Source organism: Protopterus annectens, chromosome 7.part0, assembly GCF_019279795.1.
Source record: "Protopterus annectens isolate FY-2018-M chromosome 7.part0, PAN1.0, whole genome shotgun sequence".
NCBI lineage: Eukaryota > Metazoa > Chordata > Ceratodontiformes > Protopteridae > Protopterus > Protopterus annectens.
The window spans coordinates 1789013508-1789032503 of record NC_056739.1 but is presented as its reverse complement, the minus strand read 5'-3'; the positions used below and the strand labels follow the sequence as shown (position 1 = coordinate 1789032503).

The 18996-nt window shown below is 36.0% G+C and overlaps 1 protein-coding gene across 1 annotated transcript in view; it reads right to left on the bottom strand.

Moving 5' to 3' along the window:
* Window positions 1-14904, bottom strand: part of ALX4 (ALX homeobox 4) — a 509794-nt gene extending 494890 nt beyond the window's left edge. Inside the window, exon 1 of the mRNA XM_044078313.1 lies at window positions 14481-14904. Coding sequence (XP_043934248.1) covers window positions 14481-14823 — 343 coding nt within the window. The 5' untranslated portion in view covers window positions 14824-14904. The remainder of the gene's footprint in view (window positions 1-14480) is intronic.
* Between the last annotated feature and the right edge of the window lie 4092 nt (window positions 14905-18996).

The window sequence follows — 18996 nt, the reverse complement described above, 5'->3', positions numbered from 1 at the left end:
AAAAGGCAGAAATGTTACCGATAACAGAGTAGTTCAGGTTAGTTACATAGAAAATGTGTATCTGTACATTCCAGTAAAAAAGCAGGGTGTCATGTACAATATATATACTTTGGTTCCTAAAGTAGATCAACCTTTACTGATTCTGTGAGAGGAGAAGAGAGGGAAAGTAGATAAGCATAGTGTGGTAGGTGGCATGTCCTGTGTTGAAGCAAGAGCACTTGGCTTGGATAAAGAACTGCTTTTAGCTGCATTCTTATTTTTGGAGTAATTGTTGATTTAGATTGATGAGGAGAGCTTGCCAAAGACTAGATACCCGAGAGAAATCTGTATGTGCAGTGCTGTGGACTTTGAGTCTAGGGGTAATGAGAGTGGTGTGGCAGAGCATGTGCAGTCCTGTGGAGTTTGGGTCTAGGGGTAATGAGGTGCAGTCCTGTGGAGTTTGGGTCTAGGGGTAATGAGAGTTGGTGTGACAGAGCATGTGCAGTGCTGTGGAGTTTAATTCTATAATGATAGTTGGTGTGACAGAGCATGTGCAGTCCTGTGGAGTTTGTATTGGTAGCAGTGCCTCAGGTTAAACTTATTTATACAGGATTACTGTTTTCACATTGATTTACATTATTTTTATGATAATATTTTTGCAGTTTGGATTTTATTTATTTATTAGCATTTATATATGGGGATAGTCTGATGGGGCACAATGCCTCTTTTCAACAGAGGCCAGGGGAGGAAAGCTCCACACAGAATTCATAAAGTTTACAAAAGGTTACAGTGAGAGAGAAGTAGAAAGCTAATAAAACATTACTAACAACTCTCAGTTAATGGTTAGAAGACAAAAAGTACGTATTAGAGAGATTAGTAGAAGTCTTAACTATTAAGCCAAAAGAATGAAGAAATAAGGTAACTTGAATATGAATGGCAACTAAGTTGAGCTGTTAAATTACAGAAATACCTTATTTGAAGTGTAAGTGTTACAGACACAGCTAAAGGTCTTAAATATTCAACAGCAAGAAAGAAAAGAGTAAGTTATGTATGAGCAACCAGCGGTAATGTAAAGAGCAGGGTGCATTATTTACAATGACTTCTAAGTTTAAACTTATATACAGTGCTCGTAGTTGAGAGACTTGACTGCTGTAAGTGGGGTAAAAGAGATGCTGGGAGTAGTTTGCAAGGTACAGAAAAACAGCATTAAGTAGAAGCAGGGATCCTGACTTACAGGAAAGAAGAGCTGACTGAAAAACACAGAAGAAAGGCAAAAAAATAGATGCAGGATATTAAGATAAATGACAACAGAGGATATTAAAGTAGGTTGGATGAGGTACGTGAGAGAGAGAGAAGCATAAACTATAAACCAAAAGGAAAATAGGAAAGCAGCTTTCAACACTTAAACCAAAACAAAATCTAAGCAGTTCAGAAGGCCTCGAAGAACCACACTCCAAAGACACCCGAAAAGATATAAATACAACTTTTATTAAAGTTGTATTGATATCTTTTCGGGTGTCTTTGGAGTGTGGTTCTTCGAGGCCTTCTGAACTGCTTAGATTTTGTTCTGGTATAAACATAAACTATGCATCTTTCTGCAGAACTAGCTAGGGAAATTAAACTAAAAAGCATATTGTCACATGGAGTATGTTGTAAAACTAACAATGTTTTTCTTTTTCTTTTTTTTTTTTAATGACATTTTCAGTCTGTAGTATTTAGGCTGCTAACTACAAAGCTTTGAAATTTGAAAGCATACTTACTAAAACCTATTTTAAAATCTAAGTTTACTTAAGTGTCATACGATGTACATTTTTATTTTTAAGAGAGGTTCTTTTTTGTGCCTTGCTGATTAGAACAAATGTGTCACATAAATGACACAGCTAAAAGCTTTGCCAAATGTTAAACATTGTGCTTAATGCCAAAGTAATGCTGCTTCAGGAATCTGATGTTTTCTGTCATGTTACTCTAAAATAAGCGTGTCTCTAAATATTCTTGCTTTTTCAGAAAATGAATCTTGTCAGGTCCTGTATAAGCGGAAAGATTTGTGCTTCACACTGACGTCCGTTGTAGATATAAGCATATTAATAACAACATTCATGTTTTGTCAGCATTTCTGTCAGGTCATATTATACCAGTACAGCTTGCTGAAAGGCAAAATGACATGTAAATACTGTGCTGTATGACCATGCAGTCTACGATGATCAAGCTGCAGGCTTGCAAAGATATTAAAATGCAAAAATGTGGTCTCAGAAAAGACGTAAACATTGAATTGCACCAGTAGGTATATATGTTACAGTTGGGTGGAATTGCTATATTCCCTGATCAGCTGCAGTAGGGGCAGAAGGATTTGTTCCCACCCCACAGGACCCATACTGCGGCATGTCCTGAAGTTTTGACAAGTTGTAACTTAATAAAATGTAACTCAGTCTATTCCAGCTCAGCTGACCATCATGTAATCATTATATGCATTTTTATGATGGAGGAAATAGGACTTTATTTTGGGGTGAAATCAAACACTAAACATTATTTTATTAAGAAAATTGTTTTATACCTGCAGGCATTGTGGCTTTAAGCACAAATGCTGTTTTTTTTTTTTTCCAATATGTTTTATTGGCCTCTTAAAGGCTAAAGTAAGGGCAGAAAATCAATGCTTCCTTTCTCTGGCTATGTCACTGAAAGGAATAGAAATAGGCAATACCATTGGTCATTCTTCTGCTGAGTTACAGATGGCGACTCATTATATTCCAGGACTCTCCTCTCCTCTGAAATAGAGGTTTTAGCTCATGGGCAAGGTAATAATAGGCATTTTTGACATAACACTTTCTCTATCATCCCAGACCCTCATAGCTGTATTTATTAAGAAGGATGCGTTAACCTTATCTGCTTTTCACCCCGCACTGCACTTCATTATATCCACTTAACATACCATCTCATTCCTCATTTTACAACTAATAACCACATCTAAAGATCCTTAAATGACTCCTTAAAACTACTACTTATGTATCTCTCCCCTTTCTTGGCACATCACTATAATGCAACTTTTATAATTATTTCCATATTTTTGTATTCCTTTCAGTATAAAAATATTATGATATCAAATACTAAAGCAGGTCAGACTAAACTTTTCCAGATGTCATTTACCCTCCGTCAGGCAACAAAAAGACTTTGAACCACTTGTAGATGTTATACAATTATATCTTAGGTTTCCTTATGCGCAAAAGCCTACTTTACACAACATGTATATCAGAATAAAGTACACTTCATAGAAACCATTTATGACCATTTGTTCTGTTTACAGAAATGGACCCCATATTTATTACATATTACACACACACACACACACACACACACACACACACACACACACACACACACACACACACACACACACACACACACACACACACACACCATTACTACCATCGCTATGGCTGCAGTCAGCTTTGAGAAGCTTGACTTAGCAAACTCAGTCTTTCAAATGAACACTTTCCCTATGGCAAAGAAACCTATTATTTCCAGTTTGAAAACTGATGTATGTCATGTGACAGCAACTAAGTATATGCGTGAGTGCCCTTGTACTCCAGATCACTCATACAGCTGAATTTTCCTTTTTTTCCTAAGGCATAACAACCACAGACTTGATTATGTTAAGCAGAAGATGCACAGACACACCTGCCTACATGATGGTATTGGTGTACCCTCCCCTATGCAATAGTAAATGCTTTATTTTAGTTATATGCCTCTGAATCTTGCTCATGTAGCATGACCTATTACTGACAAATTTATAAATTCAGTATCCATTTATATTCAGTCTGACCTCATCATAGAACAAACAACCTGATTGTTAATATTTGAAATGCACAGGACTTGCCTGGTCTTACCTTGAAATAGGCTAGAGCTGGTCTCACTAATTACAAGCCACAGCTTTATACTGAAATCAGTTGTATAACATCTTGATTAGTTTAAAAAGTAAAAATATCTAAAGAAGTGCAGAAATAGGATAAGACATCATTTTTAAATGAACAAATACAAAATAAACATCCTAAACATTCAGACATAAAATGGAAACACTAAAACTAAGAGGCATAATTACAAAAACAAAACACTTTCACTGATATCTAAAACTAATGACACATCTATTCTTTCTTCTAATTGTATTCACTTTACTAACTAGGGTAGATCTACTGAATTGTTAAAGGTGTCTGCATCATGTTGTGGTGTGCGTATAATTAAAGTAACAAGTAACCAAAACTTTTTTGATGGATACTGTGTGTTACTTTTAATTATGATAGTTTGCAAGCATTGTTCTGAGGTAACCTATCATATCACTTCTCATTTTTCTTAGTTTTTAACATAAAACAGTACAATATGATTAACTGATAAGTAACACTTTATGTATGGATTTGTTTATATTTTGTTTTCTGTATTACCCAGCTGCGTTGTACCCATTTTCAGTGAAGCCCTAAGAAGGAAGGGTTTAATGAATATTAACTTAACAGTGTACAAAACAGAACAAGTGAATTATACACCATTGTGTGAGGTAACAGATAAGTTTTATAAATATTTCAGAAACAAAGTATTTTACATATCTAACAAATCAATACTTGAAAAACTGACTAGTGTGATATCTGAGAAGACAAGGCGATACAATAAGTAGTAACACGTTTGATATGGCATATTAGTACGGTTAATGCAAAATGCACCAAATAAGTACAGCATGTTTAAAGACAGAGAAGAAAAATATCCCTGACATCTTTACTATGAGTTTTATATCTCACTAGTGGCAAGAATGTTGATGCCTAAATTATTCGAAAGCTACGATAAATGCATTTAAAAATATGTTACAGAGCACCACAATGGACAAATGGATTTACTGCTGTAAAAGATACTAGCTTGGATGCTTCAATGTATCAGATAGAGAAGGTCTAATTGTGCAGACTACATATTCTGCCTAGATGAACAGCTCAACATCTGAATGCATGTGCAGTCCTAAGTAGGTACATTAAAGTTTTATGTTATTATTATTATTATTATTATTTATTGCTTTGTCAAAATGCAACGAATGCAATAATTATGTACTAAAGGCCCCACCTTCTGACAAAATTAAAGTACGGATTTGTGTTAAAATTGCTCTGCATTGTACTGAAATGTATTTCTCTGGTCGGTGAAAACATGTAGGCTAAACTACATCAGAAGGACTTAAATTATTCTGTGCAGTTTGTCACCAGTAAAGTAATGGAATCAGTGATTTTTTCTAGTGCATTCCATGTGTTGACTGATATATATGAGGGTTGCTCAGAATTTAATCAGGAGTGCTGCAGTTAGTTCATGAGGGCAAAGCCTGAATACTCTAAATTAAATAAAACGTGGTTCGATTATTATTGTTATACCTCAGACCAACTAGGTAACTTGTATTGTCTTGTATTTGCCATTATGCGTATTTACACACACACACACACACACACACACACACACACACACACACACACACACACACTGTTTGTGTGACTGTATTATGACCTGGGCAGTACAAGTAAATGGTCAGTTGTGATCAATGTACTACACCAGTAAGGAAATGGAAACAAAATGATCCATGAACACACTATGTTGGCAATTAAGAGCAAGAAAAGTTGGGCCTTCTCCCCGAGGAGACATCGTAAACCCTTTCCCTGAGGTTGCTGCATGGTGCTTTGCTGGTTTGTGATTGACAATGTGTGAGCTGGTTATAAGTCATTCAACAATGGCTGACATATTTAAAAATGTCTGTAAAAAATAATTAGAATAATTATTAATAAATTGTCCTCTTTTTTTAAGTTACGACACCACATTTCAGTTTAAACTATAAAAAATGAAGCAGTGTTCAAATAAATACAGAACCTGGATTATAGACTCTAGTACATGCTTTTATTCCACTTCACCATCAGCTTCATTACACATTTAAATCATGCTAATGGGGTTTAATAAATGCATGGGGCTTAATAAGCTTAAGGTATAAAGCCTCATGTGAGATCTGTGGAGAGTTTACTTTTTAACTTGGTGTGTAACTTATTATTTTTACTTATTAAAACCAGTACATTTGAATATGCTTATTATTTACTATTTTAGATCAAGATGAAAAGTAACTATTAAATTGTTTTATTTCTGAACTTTGTGCTATTAGTTGTATTTTAATTCTGTGATTTCAGGTACAATTATTTAAGCCGATTGGGACTGATGAAATGGTATTTGTTGAACTCTTTCGAATTTAAGTATGTAGAATCTACAATAAAATGTCTGTGTTATCTGAGCATTGCTTTATTTTTTTATCTGCTTTTTACTCATATTATTTGGCAAGGTTTTGGACTTTTTATTTGATTCAGCTTACCTTGTTTGGGATTTATTAGATATGTTTTTTTTTCCCTTTAGATATATTTATTTATTCATTTTTTAATTAGTACCGTGACTCTGTTTTAAACTTCGTAGGTACGGCTAACTTGCATAGCTTTAATTTGCTTAAATGAGTTCAATTTTTTTTTTTTTTTTTCATGACAGTTCTCAGAAAAGTGTTAGAAGAGTCAGTACAAAGATGAGTAGCATTTCAAGACTGTTTCTCACCTCTTCCTTTGGCCCTTGCTCCAACCTGTAATCTTTTTGTGATGCAAAGGGGCACACTGTTTGGTGGCTTCCTGAATAATTTTTTTACCATGGATGATCCCCATCTACCAAATTTGCTAAAGGTTTAAATTGGTGAAAGATTAAAATATCCATTTATTGGAGTGCAGGCAGGAATAGACTTTTCCAGACTGTTCTCTAACTTCTTGCTTCATTCCTTTCTCTGTCCTGCATCTGCACTAAAGTCAGAGTAAAGCAAGGATTACTTTTGCACGTTCCACGAGTAAGAACGTTCTTTGGTAAGAAGACAACTGACACTAAAACCGCCTTTTCTAGTGATACAATGGTATCTTTTGGGGAGCAGCAGTAACAACTCAAGTTATATTCAGACTAAGACTTAATTTCTCATCATCACGGGAATTGTGTCAGACATAGTGTTGCCTGTCTTCTGTCAGTTTACCTGTTGATATCTGTCCTGTAAGTGAGATTTTAAGGTTGGGATATGTATATTCTGCCCTCTTTGATTATATTCACCTGAATACATTTTGTATTTAAAAATTATTTGTTGCATCTCCCAAGCTGCTAAATGTGTACAACTGGGTGTCATTCAGTACAGCTCTTATACAAATTAACAGCAAAATAAAAGTAGATGAGATGAAAGAGAACACAATGCAGATGTAACATATTATATTTATTTAGTTTAACTTAGAGTCAGTGATTTATTTGCAGAACGTGGTTTATAGGCCTATACATTACTGATCTTTAAAGTTAATTGAAACTGCTTAAATGTTTTCATTGTTGAATTATTTCATCTGCTTGCTTGCGTTTGTGCAGCACTACCTTTACCTGTAGGCTATTCAAAATTTACCAGTAATTGAACCCAGATTCTGTCCGGCTGATTTTTAATATCTATATGTAATAAATATTAAAGATGTGTGATTAAAAAAAATGGAATAGCATAACAGGATGCCTATTACCCACAAGAAGGCATATCTCTGTATGGTCCAATTGTCCACAGATGCAGTCTAATAAAATGCAGACATTAATATACAGTTCTTAAAAATGAATTCCTGTTTTCACAAGATGAAATCCAGAAATTGACATTTTTAAATATAATTTTTAGTTATTACTACATTTCTTTATACTTTATTGCATCTGTGTGTATGCCAAATTAGAATGCATTGCATGTACAGAACACTGAACACTGAGTAAGCAAATTGTGTTAAATCAGCTATTCTCCAACCCTCACAAAACTTAATGACCTCAGCCCAGGACTCCTCACCCATTGAAACATCACAGAAACTTTATTATTATAGGTAAGTACTATGCTGTCTGTCCTTGTGAGCCATTTTATACTTGACAAACCTTCATAGAACCAAAAAAAAAAAAAAAATGAAACTAGATGGGTGTTACAACAAAGCTGCCAGATTTACCACCAATCTACCTACAAAAAGACACCACTGTATACCCCCAAATAACTACACTGGCAAGAGTTCCCACAATATCTTGCATATTCATAACTACTTATATCGCTATAATAATAATAATAATAATAATAATAATAATAATAATAATAAGTAATACGTGTGTGTGTGTGTGTATATATATATATATATATATATATATATATAATACATACATATATGCACACATACGCTAATCTCTTTCCACCTCATCTTGATCATTGGCTTCAAATCATGTACTTCTCTGAAAGTTTTTTTTTAAGTCTCTGTACTGCAGTTCTTATCCTTTGCTACTTTTATTCTTTGTTTTAATAAAACTGTCTAACTTTTGTCTGGAGCTTTTCTCCCCATCTCCGTTGCCCCCCCCCCAACAAACGGGAATTAAATAAACAAGCGATTAGTAGTAAAGAAAGGTAATATATTTTTTATTATTATTGTTGTTGTTGTTAATTGATGTTCTGGCTTAAAATGTCAAAATCCATGAAAATTTAATTTCCAAGTACTCTGCCCAAATTAAAAAAAAAACTATTGTCACTGTAAGTCGTCTAAGAACAAGACAATAAAGATCAGTTTAAGTGATCCAGTGAAAATGAGAATTAATCCGATTGTTAAAACTGAAGAGTAATTAATATTGACGGCTGTAGGCTCACACACGCAGGTAGGTTTGTGCGTGTGTTTTATTTTAAGGAAAAGCTTTAGTTATTCATAGTCTTTAGAGCACTGCCTAGAATTTCTTGTTTATTTGCCATACTAAGTAAATCCATTTGGTTTGTTTCTTTCCTGAACACAGTAGATAAACTTTGCTGATTTACTCTGCTCTTGTGGTTCCACCTGGCAGAAGAATCTCCACCAGGTGTGACAGGAGAACTGCTATCTCAGGTGTTGTCATGGGCTATGCGCGTTTGTATGTGTTTGTGAAGATATTAACATAAGGGACTCTGCTGGAGGAAATATCATAGGGGCTCAGATAAAACACTCAGTCTCAATAACTTTTGTGTGGAATGTTTATGTTGATGCAGGTGTCTTAACCTCGGTCACTAAAAATCATTTTCGGAGTCTCACCAGTCACCCCACTTACTTTAAAGGACATTCTCACTGCCGGCGTCGTGTTTGTTTCTTCTTTATGTTAAAATGGCACTACTTTGTATAGGGTACATAGAAGTTGCGTTTGTTTATTGAAATTATTCTACCAAAAAAGTAGTTGTGTGGTGCACCATAATATGTAAAAAAAAATTAAAAGGTAGACTGTATAACCAAAGCTTTGACATTTCACATCTTTCAGCACCTGCACTTGGTCTTATTTATGTCTTATTTGTATATTGTGCTACTTTGAATAAAAATAATTACTTATTATGAATAAAAATAATTACTTATTAAGAATAGTTAAATAGTCTTAGCTGGTCTATTGGTTCATGCACGTTTTTCCCTCTTTGTGTGTGCGTTAAATTCATTTTAAAATTAATAGCTGCATTTCCATTCTGAGGTATGAAACTGTTAACTCCTGTAAATGTAGTTGTGAAAAATCAAGAACCCCTCAAATGTTGTAAACTACTGTCAGTATTCTGTCAGGCAAATTTAGAATTCAGCCCCCCCCCCCCCCCCGACAGCGTCTCTGTTACTTACCAGTCCATATAAGTGCAGAAATGTGGACACCATGCTTGGCAGGCTAGTCTCCATCTTGGTAAATAAAACTGGAATCCCCCTGAGATGTTGGTGCACTTAATTTGCTCACATATTTTCCTTTGTAAGTGTTTCATCACTGCTATGGCTCTGGTGTCGGTTCCATCATGTCATCTGGCTTCGTTTTCTTAGAAGCATGGCCTTCTGGAAATGTCCTTGATTTTGACCCAGAATATTCTGTTTTTTACAGCTGACAGTACTATTACAGACTAAGCCTACTGGAGCAGTGTAGGTTTAGAGGAGTGCTTGTTTGCCAGATGTTAACATTTTAAAAGCAAGTCTTATTTATCAGGCTGATATTCACTTCTGATCAACTTAGAACTTAGTTAAACTCCAGGACATAAGGAAAAGCTTAATCTCTGTATAATTTGCAAGCCAACCAAACCCACAGAACACTTTCTTTTCACACTAAGGTGACCCAGAAATATTGTTTGGTTAATTGGTTTGCTCAAGGTCGCACAGTACAAAATGCGAAACAAACGAATCTAAGCCAAGGCTTAGATGACACTCTTTAGCAACTCTTAAATTTAACCTTGTGTGTTGTACTGACAACTAAAATGTTATCCATCTTCTCAGCAATGGCTTAATAGTCAGAGCGAGGTCCAGAAACTTGCTTTATGCTTATGGTATGCTTCCCTGCCAATAGTAAAAGAATTCTTCTTGAATCATTTTTATTAAATTTAAAAAGGCAGAATAGTTTACAGATACTAATGTCTATCTTTGATTTAATTTTGACTTTTTTTAATATTATTCTGTTTTTGTATCTGGACTTGATGGGGGATACGTAGGGAACGCTACTGGTAAACTTACTTTCTCAGCTCATCTTTATCTTTCACTTTCTTCAGCATCACTTCATTTCATCAGCTGTATTTAACTAATTTTATTTCCTTGCATTCAAAATTTAAAACATAACATTCTGGAAAAAGAAAAAAGCTCAAGAGTAGGTGTAGAAGATGTGTTTTTGGTTCGTCTGTCACTTCGGTATTGCCTCAGACCGCAGTAAATGAATACAGATTAGCACTGCGATTATTATCGGTACAGCAGTCTACAATAATGCATTCTTTGCTACCCCACTCACACATCCTGTCTTTAGCTTCCTTCTCCCTTTCCTAATGTCAGTCCCAATTTTCTCCCTCAGGTCCTTTTATTGTCACCATTTTTGTCATCGGTGTGCTTCCTAGCTGTCAGCAGACCCTGTCTGTGTCTGCCTTGAGCTTCGGTAGTTTTGGTGATAGATGGTGTGTTAACATAACCCTAGCCTACTGCTCCAGGAGACCTTTCCTTTCTTCGATACAATCACAAACACTTAGAAACACTTCAACATTGATTAGAGAAACAGTCACTGGGGATGATCAATCAAAGAATGGCGTGGGTGCTGATGATCGGTGCTTTAACCTTAGCATGGTTAAAAAAATAGTCCGCTATAAAGAATAAAGACTTTTACAATTACTTTATGTCGTGTGCATATGTGGAAACAGTTCCTAGCCTTACTTATAAGTTGTGCTGTTCATTTTAATTTCCTTTTCAATATTTTCTTACACTACGTAATTGCATATATTTCTAATTAATTAAATGATTATATTGTTTTTTAGTTGAACTATGAATATTTGATTTCACTTATTTTCAGCTAATCAAAAGTAACTAAAAGTTAACTTTGAGTCATAAATAATATGTCTGTATCGCTGTAACTAACCTATTAACGTAATTGCATATATTTCTAATTAATTAAATGATTATATTGTTTTTTAGTTGAACTATGAATATTTGATTTCACTTATTTTCAGCTAATCAAAAGTAACTAAAAGTTAACTTTGAGTCATAAATAATGTCTGTATCGCTGTAACTAACCTATGCAGCGTAACCTTCTTACACTTCGCTATCATCATCATCATCACCATAATTTTAAGATTTGGACAGGACGTTCATATTAAGTGAAATCCAGGTGTACCTCCTGTCAGATAATTTAAGTAGTTGCAGAAACACTACTAATCTGAATTATTTTGAAAATAATCATTTATCAGAAAGGCAGGCGATAACTATTTCAACCGTGACCTTTTTGGGGGTTCGGACGTTTTAGACGCAACTGTTTTGCTTTTATTCTTACAGAAAGAATTATAGCACATACAACATGTCTGACAGGTGGTTTGTTTGGACTTTGTGATGTCCTGTGCACTTATTGTCGTTGTATTGTTGCATTATTTTAAATGCAGTTCTCTGGCACGTTGCTACTGCGTGTGTGTGTTTATTTAACTGGTGCATCTATCTGTGTTAGTGAAGTAATGAACTTTTCAGAGTTCTGCTATTAGAAAAAAATTTGATTTTCAAAAGGCAAGGTACCAATTCAGAAAAATAAGAAATGAACCAACCCTTTCATTCCTCCAAATTCAGATTTTTTTCCCTGCTAATTACGCCACGATATTCACTGTATTCAAAACGGTACCTTGTCCAGATATCCCTGTGTTCTTTGTAGCTTTACCTATCTGCAAATGTTGGGTTAAAGCACTTTTTATTACCGTCACCAATTCTTGACTTTTAATTATCTGATCTCAGCACCATATATCTTCTTTTATGGTAATCAAAGTGTACTTTTTGCTGAAGTTGTGAAGTTATGGGCGAGCCGACGCTGATACTCTCCTTCTTGTATCATTAGTAATATTAAACACTGCAGTAATAAAATATTCCTTAAAAGCCAGGCTGCTTTTTCCTTCGATATTAACTTTACAAAGTTGTCTTGCATTCAGGAACTGCGCCATACCCAGGTATCTGACCATTGTACGTTGTGGACTTGCTTTTCTCCTGCTCCTAAGTGCATATGATAACACTTTCTGTGCTACCAGTAAATTGTAACTTTGTAAATCCGAATTTTAAATACTAGATCTTTACATTAAAGACAGAGTCTTATTTGTAAAATAAAAGGGGGTGTCATTAAGTGCTGTTTGAGTTGTATAAACTGGCTTGATTCAGTATGATGTGCACAGTAACTATGAGCAATCTTAATGCTAAACGCCCTGTCATTTGTGAATTATATGAACGCTAATTTCCAAGGAGACATTGTTTGTGTTGTAGATTTAGAAAATAAAATAATTTCAACACTTAAAACGTTTATATTGTTTACTGGGTTTCCTTTAAACAAACACCATAATTCCTGCTGCTAGATCTCACCTTACCAACCGTTTCTGCCTCACGTCTGGCTATTTATACATCTGTCTATCCATCTGTCTGATCTTCGGTCAGAACTGGAAACTACAAGAAAACAACTTCATTAAGTAAAGAACTGATGCCCAACCATCCAAATACATTTAGGAGACGTCTGTGCCACATTATATGCAGTTTCCTGTAAATGCTCAGTTCTGTCTCTTTTAGATGTAGGGTAGTATTTATTGTCAGAAGCATCAAACTTCGCAAGAGATCCAGAGCTTCGTCCCAATAGGTTGCCGGTTTCATTGAATATTCCTGCTTGTAAGGATCTGAGCTCAATAATGTTCCTGATACCAGCCTGTGTTATCCGGTACAGACTAGTTTATGTGGTGTGAGGGCACTTCTTACAGTAATATATAATGTACCCTTACTGTATACAGTCCTCAGACAATTCAAGTTTGTATGTGGATGTTGGTCTTTTCCGGGATAGTTTATCGGTTTATTTCTGTATTACTTGGTAAAGAGAGTTGGATAAAAAAGTTTGTGGAATTGCTCTCTCTCTCTCTCTCTCTCTCTCACACACACACACACACACACACACACACACACACACACACACACACACACACACACTACTACTACTACTACTACTACATGTACCCACAATACATAAGTTGCATCACAAAGGGAAAGACGCAGGTTTTCTCCTAAATCTACATAACTAGCAGTGATGAGGCTAAAAATGCACGCAGAATGAAATAGTCAATCTCTGTATTTACAGACTTCCATTTTTTTTTATTTAAACTTCATTCCTTGTGACTTAAACTTGCCGAGATTATCCAGATATGGAAACGTTTTCTGTACTTAGTTTGCGTAGATCTGTTAAAAAACCTTAATAACAGTACAGAGTCGAAGACCTTCAAAGTTAATAATAACAGGTTTGCTCCCACCTCCCCGATTTGTAAACAATATACTTAGTATGTGCACAGGCAGGAAGACGGATAAATAAATGCACTTCGTAATGGGCTGTCCAAAAATGACCGGCCCCCATATTTAAAAAGCGATATGTTTAAGATGGACTATTTAAACTCGAGCTGCTTTAGTTATTAATTACTGCTGAACTTGAGTGTATTTTATGTACAAATACTAATAGTCCGACCAGCTTCAGCAGAAGATCGTTTAGCCAGTTCACTGTAACCTTGCACAGATGCTTGGACACGAACTTTTGTAATAAAACATAAATGTTGCTTATTCCTTAATTATTTTACTAACAACTGCTGCGTTAACACTGTCATGATGCACATCTTAATCAACATTGACATTGTGTTTGTGTGCCTGGGTTATACCCCAAAGGCCAGTCATAGCGGTCAGAAACAGTTTTAAATAACTTAAACTGCATGCGTTCTCCATTTCATATCAAGGCATGACATATATAACTTGTTGGACTGGCGGTTAGGGGCTCTAGTTTAACACAGCAACAAGCCAGCAAGCTACAACAATCAGCAGTCACAGTTATAGTACACATATACAAAACATATCTGATTAACAGTCCTGCTAAACACCATACGTTGTTCACTTTTTGACTTGGCCACTAAATGTTTTGGAGATGTCTGTACTGCTGCGCCTTACCGTAGCTGATGACAACTCCTCCGTTGTGGCTGCCTGCTGCCGGTACCTTGCTGCTCTCTGCACTTCCCTTACAAGGATGCCTTTGCATGTATATGAGCTGCTGCTGGTGGTGGTATTTGTTAAAGGAACCGTCCCTTACACAGTCCTGATGGCACTCCTGGTTGTTATAGGGACTCCTTGACCGGTCCCCAAAGTTAAGTCCCTTACCAGTCAGGTAACTGTTGGCTCCGAACTTGTCACTGCAATGTGAGGCAGGGGGCAGTGCCCTGAAAGGAGGAGAAAGGACACTCGGACCTTCTCTGCCCTGTGGAGCTGCCGAGAAGTAAGAATCCATAGTTGGCATATCACTGTAAGAAACTCAAGAATCAGCACTCATTCCTAAAAAAAATAATTAAAAAGCACAGGGGCTCCAGATGCGCGTTTTTTGTTTAGAAGGGGAGGGCCGTCAGCAGTCACCACACACACACACACACACACACACACACACTGAGCTGGCGTTTTTTTTTTTTTTTTGCAGAAAGCACATTCAGAAGCGGTTTGAGTTTGATTTACTACTCTGTGTAGATCTAAACAGCGTTTCCCTTTCTTTGGCTTAGGGATTTAAGACCGAAAGCACCATGTCCTTAAAGGTGACTATCTTTGGGTCTTAGATTACTCTAATCTATTCTCTTAAAACGGTTCTTTCTTCCCTTAATATGCAGATGAGCTGCTGGTAGGGATGGAGATGGGTGGGTGGATGTACAGAAACCTTTACTGCGCTTTAAAGAATGTAATAAGCTTAGTAATATACAAGCAATTAAATAAAGGTTATGCATTCTGATAAAATAAACATTGCTTTTTTTGTATCAAGAGCTGCAAAGACAGGTTGCTGTTAGGACAGGGATGTGCTCTATTTATCATTTTTTTTTTTGGGGGGGTGCAACAGTATGAAGGTTGATGCTTGGTTTCTTCCCAAATTTCAGTTTGTCACTCTGTTTTCAGAATGTTTAAGACATTAATGCGTAGTAGAAGGTCGCTATAAAATTATAGTTTAATGTCTGCGTAGCCGAGTCCCTCCATTATAATATATTTGTCTTGCTGCCTAGTTCTTGCTTTTTCGTCCTTGTATACGTCCAGCACCCCGATACCTCAACACATTAACAGGGATTTCTCTTAAAGCAAGAAATCTGGACGGAACCAAAATAGCAGGTGGACAAAGGTCTAAAAAGAGGGATAAATTTTAAATATTGCTGTTATAAACTTAGTCGCTAAAATAATAGGCTTTGTATTAACAGGCATTTTTGTGAGGGATATCGGTCTGAAACTCAAATGTGTGTCATTATTTAGTGACGTCTATCTTCGGTGAGTTTCCGGAAAAAAACACAAATTTTACGAGGAAAGGACCAAAAACATGAGACAAAATCTGGACAATTGAGAACTATGTAGACAAGGTTTCTCTTTCCCACTCTCCTTCAATTTCTTGTCCCCCTCCAGTTTCTTTTTTTATCTCCTGAATTTTGAATAGCTCTTTATCTCGTTTTCTGCTTAACTGCTTATGAACCGTATGCACAACTGTTGTTTTGAATCTTCCCTGCTGTAGCAGTTAAGCACAGGAAATTATTTGTAAGAAATTATGCTTTCATGGCCTGAACATGGACTATCTGTCCAGTATTGCTGGACAGATTTTCTTCCAAAATGTTTAAAAACATAAACTTAATGGTTTACTAAAATTACAGTTAAAGCCCTCACCCCACAAAACGCATGCTGTTTTCTTGTGTTAAACACAAGTGCAAAGCTGATGGATACCTATGCAGTGTGTTTCTAAATGAATTTTGGTGGCGAGTACAACACTGTGAGAAGTTATTGGTAAATACTAGGTTAAAGGTTTGTAGCCTAGCCTACAACCAGAGGTTAGAATCAAACTCTGTACGTTCTTTCTGTGAGGTAAATATTTTAACCATTATGCCACCCTTCTCCCCCACACTGATAAAAGACTCTGTGTGTGTGTTTGTGTGTGTGTGTGCGCGCGTGCAACTCAAAGAACAATGTATATTAGAAACATATGTAGTTGTACAACTCAAAAATTCAGACACAAACTACATTTCACTCACATCCACAACGATTTTCCAGAAATATTGCTGCATTTAAGGGAGTATACCATTCGTTTGCATATACATTGAAGTTGATAGCACGTTAACTTCCTAACCGTGTCCAGTTTTTGGCCTTAGTATTCATGCTTATGTTTGGCCTCTAAGGTAAGAGATATAATAAAATCCAATTGAAAGACCGCTCCAAACGTAGATTATTGTTCCAAAACCTGGTTTGCCTTTTTGTTTCGTGTTTGTGTGTGTTATAATAATATGTGCATACACATGCACAGACATACTGCACTGACTCACTCCATTATCCCCCAGTTAAACCCAGACTTTTAATCTTTGACCATTATAATCCCTCCAATGCTTTTCTAATTCACTTCAGCACCGTCTACACATCTGTTTCCAATTTTAAACTGGTGATACATGCTGACTTTTGCAGTAATAAATGGAATGCACAAGCCGAAGTTTCATCTAGTTCAGATTTTCAGTAATGCCCCCGGTTTTGTCTGAAGCCAGACCTCTGTCCTGTCCCTCTTCAGATAAGCAATTCTATAACAAAACATTGAGGACTGTAATCAACAATGAATAACCAAAGTCACAGTTACATACTATCCATATTAAAACACACATCGTGCTTAATAAGAACGCTCTTAAGTCTTTAACTTCCTAGATGTGGCCAGTTTTTGGTCTTGGTGTCCATGATTATTTTTGGCCGCTATCTCTGAGGTAGGAGATTGAATGACATATACAAAAAATATATATATATTACGGTGTAACAGTGCATTATCTCTGGATGTATACAGTTAGTAATAGAGGCTCAATGTTGTCTTGAACTTATTCAAATGTTTGTGTCATTATGCAGCAGTTTAACATACGTAGACCATTTGTCTTGTATTTATTGCACGTTTAACAATTGGCAGAACATGGTTCTGTAAAATCTTAAAACATATGTCTCATTTTAATGACCAACTTACCAGACTGGTTAACAACAGCAAATGCATGCGTTCTGTTTATTTCACAGTCAGCGTGTGTTCAGAGACTTCTTAACCTCTTAGGTTACGAATCAAGGCTAGAGCCAAAAATAACGGGGCAAGAATCAAAATCAGGGACAGATTTTAAAAATTGCTCTTATAACGGGCGTTCCTTCGTTGAAGGTTGTGCGCTAGGCCCGGCAAGCCAGCACGTAAAACTCTACTGCCAATCATTAGCGGACCGAGTTCCATTGTGGCGACCCCTAACCGGGAAAAGCCGAAAGACACAAACAAACACATTCTTAGGGAGTAGCTAGAACAACTGTTTTTGCATTAGCATGCATTTTTTTTCTAATGGACAAGAAACCTGCATGTCTGTCATTAATTAATGATTGCAATCTATAACGATTTGTCAAAAAAAATCAATATTTTTTGAGGAGCACACCAAAAATATGAGGCATAAGTAAATACAATCAGCGCAGTCAAGGACAATTGAGTTATTTGCTTGTTTTGCTTGTATTACATTCCTTAATTCTATTTTTTTTCTCTTTTTGAGCCTCCTATAAATTCTCATTCAGCAGGAAATTCCATGTTTCCCAACCAGATTGCAAGGTATCACTGTTCTTGAATTCAGTTTTTATATTTATAATTTCGGCGTATGCTGTTTCTTGCCCGTGCATTCTCAGTCCCTATAATTCTTCAAAAGTGTCAAAAAGTTATTTTACTTCTCGGGATTGGTGGTAAGTAAAATCTTATGTGTTTACATTAGCAGCATTTGCTGCGACAGAATGTCTAGGAAACTGTTACACTTGCTTTATTACTTGTCATTTTTACGTGTAGACTAGATTGCATATTTGGAAATTATTTTGGAAGCCATGCTAACAAATGGAAAACATATTTCGTATTAGTATGTGCTCATTTTTGTGTGCAAGGATTGCGCGCGTCTCTGTCTCTCCGTGTGTGTGTGTGTGTGTGTGTGTGCGCACACACACACACACACACACACACACACACACACACACACACACTCATATGTAAACAACGCACACACAGCCTTTGCTATGATAGTAAATATTCACTGCGCTCCACTATGAGGAGCCTCTGAGTTTTATACATTGATTTAGGACATGCACACATAAATCTGGCACCGCTGGGCCAGTTACTTTTAAAATAGTTGTCATAATGTTATTTAACTGGCACCGTAAACCTTTCTTCTAATGATGTTTTGTAGTTCGACACCTTTAGGTGGGTTGTACCTATACCTAATGTGGGAAATCAAAACTCATGTAATAATTATTATTTGGTAACATGGGTAAACTTGTATATAGTCAAGCATTTGTTCGATAGTTATGAAATAACTTTCAAAACTGTTGTAAATTTATAGTTTAGCTGTCATCACCTGGAAGATTTCTGTTAAATATATATCACCAAAAAAGTTCCTGAATTATGAACAGAGTTTGTCAGTTTGTG